Consider the following 6,431-nt stretch of genomic DNA (forward strand, 5'->3'; position numbering starts at 1 on the left):
TTTTTCATCGGAAAACGTTGTTCCATTTTCTTTCTGTTTCCAAAAGAAACTTTCTGAGTACGCTCCCATTTTGTAAATTTTCATTTCTGTTTTCATATTTTTCTTGCCATCTCCATAATTTTTGGCAAGAGGCAAAAACTTTGCGCTGCGTTTTTGTCACTATTTAGTTTAATTGGCTGCTCCCGCTGTCTCCGGTTTGGTAATACATACTTCCTCCGTCCCAAAATATAAGAACGTTTTTGACATTAGGAAAGTACCTTCTTGTGGCCATTTCATCTTTTATCGAAAATGAGAAAAAGAAAACCCGAGACCATCCATATAGGATGTCTAGCGGCAGCATCCCAAAATCTTGTGTAAACTCTATGCGGTGGACCTAATCCACCGATCGCGTGACATGTGATTTCATGTAGCCTTTTTATAATAATTAGAGAAAACATGTCTAGGTCAGAGAAGCTGCTAGAAAAATATGGATGTTCCATATTCATGGCCAAACAAACACAGTGAAATGAAACAAGTAATCACTGCCACATTCATGGCAAAGTTTGATGGAATCTTGGCTACAAGACGAACGGTATGAGAAGAAAAATCCACGAGACATGAATCGACGTTCTCGACAAAGTTTAATCCGTGTATGCTTCGCAACTTGTGAGCCTTCACATGCGCTCTCGCTGTCCTAGTCCTACGTACTCCTATATATGCATTGCATTGCAGCATCAACAGGTGAGTGAGTGAGTGAGTGAGAGAGACCGGGAGAGATCGTATCATATAGTACATTCAGGGTGTCAGACACATCACATCGAAGCTAGCGCGCGCGCACACACATGCATGCATGGAGAAGAAATGGACACACCCATGATGGAGTAGGGTGGTACCACACCAAGCTATGAGAGTCAAGGACTGGCCAAACAAACACTGTCAGTTTTCACAGTACTTATATGAACTTCATAACACTATACCTTTTGCTGACAAAGATGAGAGAGAGAGAGGTACAACAACAGTAACAGCAAGTGAGAGAGAGAGAGAGAGAGAGAGAGAGAGGGAGAGAGGAGAGAGAGAATCTTGATCCCATGTCACGCCCACATACACACACAGCGGCACAGCGCAGCTAGGCTGTCAGCCACGTGCATCTGCATGCATGCAGCCGTGACACGGGAGCGTTTAATCCACTTCACTACACGGATCAAAGCAAAACATAAAAGAAACGAGGAAAAAAGATCGCGCCAGCAGTAGAAATTAACACACACCTTCTTCAATTCGACCTCTTGATGACCTTCTTTACGTGCGTGCGTACGTACGTCCTGATCCTTAATTACTCTGGTTTTTACATCATCGTCAGCTTTCCGGCGGCGGCCGCGGCTGCGTGCGCGCCGATCAGCTCCGAGTCGTGGATCAGGCCGTCGGCGCCGCTCGCCGCCGCCGTCATCAGGAGCTGCTTGATCTCCTCGTAGCTGTAGTCCAGCTGCGCCTGCTGCTGCTCCTGCTGGTGCTGCAGCTGAAACGACAGCTTGTGCTCCTGCTCCACCGCGCCGGCGCCGTTGCCGTACACTCCGTAGGCGCTGTACCCGTTGTTGTTTTCGAAGCTCATCTCCTTCCCGTGGTGGCGGCCGCCGTGCACGTACTGGCCTCCGCCGTACTGCGTCCCGTCGGACGAGCTGCAGCTCTGCTGGTCGCCACAGCCGAACGCGATCATGGCGCCGCCGCTGCCGCATTCCTCCTTCACCTGCAGCTGCCGGTGGGCCGTCGTTGCGTGCAGCAGCTGCAGCTGTACCGCGGAGGCGCCGTTGCTGTTGCCCATGGGGTTCAGGGAGCCTGAGCTTCCGAGCATGTAGTGGTCTTGTGGTTGTAGGGTTAGGGGTTCCGCGGACTGCTGGAGGAGCGCGCCGGCACCGGGGAAGAAGTTGCTGTAGTTGGAGTGGGGCGACGATGAGTAGGGCAGCAGGACCGGCCGGTGTTGGTGATGGTTCTGCCGTGGCGCGCGCGGCGGAGGGCCGGCGCCCGCCATGGTGGTGGAGCCCATGAGCTTCTTCTTCAGCTTGGTGTTCCAGTAGTTCTTGATGTCGTTGTCCGTCCGGCCGGGGAGCTGCGACGCGATGATCGACCACCTGGATTGTACCACAGAATGAGTAATGCTAATCGGCTAATCGATCTGCAGTAGATAGTTCATAGTTGTGCTGCATGCTTGAGCTGTTGCTAGGTTTTGTTTCCTTTTTGGGGGTAATGTAACTATGCAAGAGCTTACTTTCTTTATACAGAAATCACATTAGTGGTGTTGATGAGTATGCTTCTACCTAGATCTATGATAGTTTTGGATCTTAAGCTCTGAGCACAAGATAGGGAAAACATATCTTTTGTGGGAGATTCTTCTAGGGAGCAGAAACTGTCATGCATGTGTTAGGGATATTTTGGTAACTAATTTTTTCTTAACATGAAAATCTGCAAATTTTATCCAAAAAATATTTTGTTTTATCCTGCATGGAAGAAAACATTGACAGGAGGAATTTTGTAGACAGGCCACAGATAGTCATATTCTCGGCTGGAAATTTGAGGACTAACATAAATAACCATATATTCATGAATTTCTCATAATTGTTTTCAACTTGGGTGTGCTTCAAAACAATGTGAGAGAACATGCATGCTCTTAAGAGAGAGAAGAAGAACAGTCTCGGGTACCTGCTTCCTATGCTTGCATACATGCTGCAGATGACCCTATCTTCATGCTCGGTGAACTCCCCATGCTTAATGTTAGGCCTCAGGTAGTTTAGCCATCTAAGCCTGCAGCTTTTGCCACATCTTCTCAACCCTAATTGTGAAAACAAATTAAGGCCATTAGAAATGTCTAATTAAGCTAGAAGTTCATTGTTCAATACTGAACAAATGGGGAATAGAAACAATAGGTAGCATATGATTAACCAGAGATAACAGAAAAAACAAAAAATTAGACGTCTGAGAAATGGAATTCAGGAGTCATAGCATTAGTTATTGTAGGTGCATCAAACTGAAAAACTGTATGCTGCTAGTAAAGTCCAAGGAGAAATGGGTGCGCGCGTTTGTGAGAGAAACAAACTAAGAAGTAGAGATGATTAACCACAAGTGCCTTTTTGGTTCCTAAAAACATGGAACAAGTGTTTGGTGATCCTGTTATGTAGAGTGAATGTACTCCTAATTGATTAGGGGGAAATGATAAGCCGGATAGATTGGAAAAGAAGAAGTTGCCACAAAAGACGACGGCATTTCGACTTTGAGAGAGATGTCTCTATCCAGACTACTAGAGTAGAGAGACTCATGGGTCATGACAATGATGACATGCTTAATTAGGGACCATTTGTTCTAGACGCGTGAGAAACAAAAATCATCCAAATTTCAACTGATCATCCCCAAGTCAAGAAGAAAAGACAGAAGCAAATCAAGGACAAATTCAAGAGAGGAAGAAGAAATCTCATCTGCAAATAAATCAAGAGAAGTTAAGACAGGCCAGCAGGGTGACCCATAACCTTACACAAACCAAAGTACCAAAACCAGCACACACATGCATCAGAAATCTACAAGGCAGGAAGCTCATACACACACACCTGCTTTCTGCGGGAGGGCGATCCAGTTGCCGCCGGTGCCGTGCTTGTCCATGAACTCCTTGAGCTTGGCGTCCTCCTCCGGCGACCATGGCCCTTTCTTCACGTTGTTCTTGTCGCAGCACGGCGCCCTCCCCATCAGGTGACAAGATGGATTGATATATCGACGCGAGGAAGAAGAAGATGAGGAGAAGGAGGAAGAAACAAAGCTAGATACAACGCAGCGGCGACACCTAGCAGCCGCTACCGAATCCCACTGCTCCTCCTAACCCTCCTTTGTTAAACACTCCGAGCCTGAGCTAGCTAGCAGACGAAGCGTCGAGGCAGGCAGCTCTGAGCTTGGCTAGCTAGAAGACAGAGGAACCACTGCCTTCCGGGAGAAGATATATTGTTGGAGGGCACAGAAAGCAAGGAGGAGGAGGAGTGGCTATGGCTATGGCTGTGGCTAAGCTTGAGGGGAGGGGAAGAGAGAGGCCAGAGCTAAGCCAGCACAAGGCAACAAAGGAGGGCAGAAAAATATATAACACTGACAGCAGACAGTTGATCGATCAGAGAGAGATGAGAGAGACGACGATGTGGATGCTCTAAGAAGTCAAAGTGTAGGCTTGCGCTTGTTTGGTTTCAATCACCTCCGCTTTGCTGGTTGGCCGCTTCAAATCGAAATTTCGTAGCCTAGCGGGGGTACTGCCCCCACACCGCCTCTCCCTTTCTGTAAACAAAGTACACTTGCACATGGAATCCTTCGTGCCTTGTTGATTACTTTTGATGTGCTAGTTGTCCAGCTCCTGCACGCGTAAAGTAAATAGTAACTGATTGTGGAAAATTGTATAAGACGAGAGTTGTTGTAGCTAGGTAGCTTCTTCGTGACAAAATTTGTATGTTTTGGTCTAGCAGCACGAAAATTTCCACACTTGTACATAGTAAATTCCGGAGAAGACTAGCTAGGTCGTTCAATATCACAACATTTTAGAAATATCATAAATATTTTGATCTTGGATAAAGTCAATCTGCTGAACTAATGCAGTCCCAGGCAGGCACGACTAAGCCGCCACTTTCACAAGAAACCTAGCCGCCACTGCTCCCCGCCGGCGAGGCCACGGGTCCCCTACTCCTCCGCATACCGCTCCGGCTGTACGAGGGGGTGGGGACTCCAGATCTGCGTTGCAGTGTTATAGTTAGGTCTCTTAGGATTAGAGTTTCGTTCCCCGGCAGCGACACTGTGGTGGCGGGGATGGCTATACCATAGGGATCAAGAATGATGCTTCTCCGACTCCTGGTCCACCTCGTCCGTAGCGTGGAGAAGGGTCGGGGATCATCTGGTCACTCTCTTCTTGAGTGGTGGATCACATTGTGTCTTCATGTTATGCGGTCATCTTCGAAGGTGTCTTCGGCCGATTTGGACAACACCACTTCGTGTCTTGGTCCTCTGGCTCCTTCTACTAATTGTGGCGTTTGGCCAGCTTTGGCATTGTCGGGGAGCTTCTAAGATTATTTCTCCCAACATCTGTCTCACCGGGCCTGGGGTGGTCGTCCAACCATCTTCATTGTCGTCTGCTCCAGGGTGGCAATCTATTTCCCAGAACATTGTGATTGGTATCTTTTGGGAACCACATCAACAATGTTTCTCTGGCTCCAATGGTGTTTCTAAGGTCTAGATACAACATTAGTTTTCACTCATGACGCGTCACCAGCGAGTGCAGGAGGAAGACAGACTAAATCTTCCCAGGGATTGGTATGCAGTCTTTAGTTTTTGTAAGGATGGCCTTGTAAGGATTGGTCGACTTTAATCACCTTTGGACTTTTCACAAAAAGATGAAGTTAATTAAAATAATTTCGGCAGGGCCATCCCATAGGCCAAGAAATCATGGAGCCCTGGCCCCTAAGGGGTGGGGGTAGACAGTAAATTATATTTGCAGCCACCATAATATTATATATTGCATTCAAAAGACTACTGAATATGTGCGAAAAAAATAAAAGGCATAGAATTACAAGAGCATGTACCACCTAGAAATTAGACCAATCTACTTGGCGATTATGAGTTTAGTTAGGTTACTAATCTCTCTCTGATGGATGTCTTGCATGCTGTACTAAAATCAATGTTAACTGCTTTTATATTTTAAAATTTTATCTACAACTTGAGCTCTTCGTATACAATAGATAAATCCAAGCATCTTCTAGGTTAGCATATCAAACAATCAAATCGAATACTCATAAAAGCAAAATTGACGTCATTTTATTTTGTCGGTAATTTTTTTAAATGCCTTTACTTCAGTACCAAGTAAAGTGTACCGCACATGTCGTCAACTTTTTACTAAACCAACATGCAATGAATGTTTGCAAATTGGTTCATTTTACAATCTATAACTTTTCATAAATATAGTTACCCAGTAATATAGTAGGAATCGCCATAAAGATATTGTTAGACAATAAACGTCAAAGATATCTATTATGATATTTTAAATACTTAAATATACCACATATATTTACAAGATATATAATTTATGCAATTGTGAAAATGTAGTCCACAATGAACTCTTGTTACAACATTTAACTTAAATTTAGGAAAATAATTCTTTTGTTAAATACAATGCAACTAGATAACAAAAAGTATTACAGTTATTATTCATATTGTTGTGTGATTAAATATGCCAACTAATTAAGTATAGAAAAATATATTTGTTTACATTGTGCTTTGATTAAAAAATTAGAAAATATGAAAGTTTAGTATAAAAATATGTGTATAGTTAGCACCGGGATAGAAAATATGTTTGTACTAGCATTATTATTTTTACTTCCATATTACAAACGTGTTAACTAAAATGAAAATATATGAGGTCGAATTAGCAAATTTCACATCGAAGATGT

At 44.5% G+C, this 6,431-nt stretch overlaps 1 protein-coding gene across 1 annotated transcript; it reads right to left on the reverse strand.

The window, feature by feature from the left end:
* Positions 1 to 905: 905 nt before the first annotated feature.
* LOC119353035 (transcription factor RAX2-like) lies at positions 906 to 4,119 on the reverse strand. The gene is made up of 3 exons (XM_037619611.1): positions 3,570 to 4,119; positions 2,671 to 2,800; positions 906 to 2,102 (listed from the first exon to the last, which is right to left on the reverse strand). Exons 1-3 carry the CDS (start codon positions 3,703 to 3,705, stop codon positions 1,322 to 1,324), a joined length of 1,047 nt encoding a protein of 348 aa, XP_037475508.1. The 5' UTR covers positions 3,706 to 4,119; the 3' UTR covers positions 906 to 1,321.
* Between the last annotated feature and the right edge of the window lie 2,312 nt (positions 4,120 to 6,431).

This window comes from Triticum dicoccoides, chromosome 2A (assembly GCF_002162155.2).
Source record: "Triticum dicoccoides isolate Atlit2015 ecotype Zavitan chromosome 2A, WEW_v2.0, whole genome shotgun sequence".
NCBI lineage: Eukaryota > Viridiplantae > Streptophyta > Magnoliopsida > Poales > Poaceae > Triticum > Triticum dicoccoides.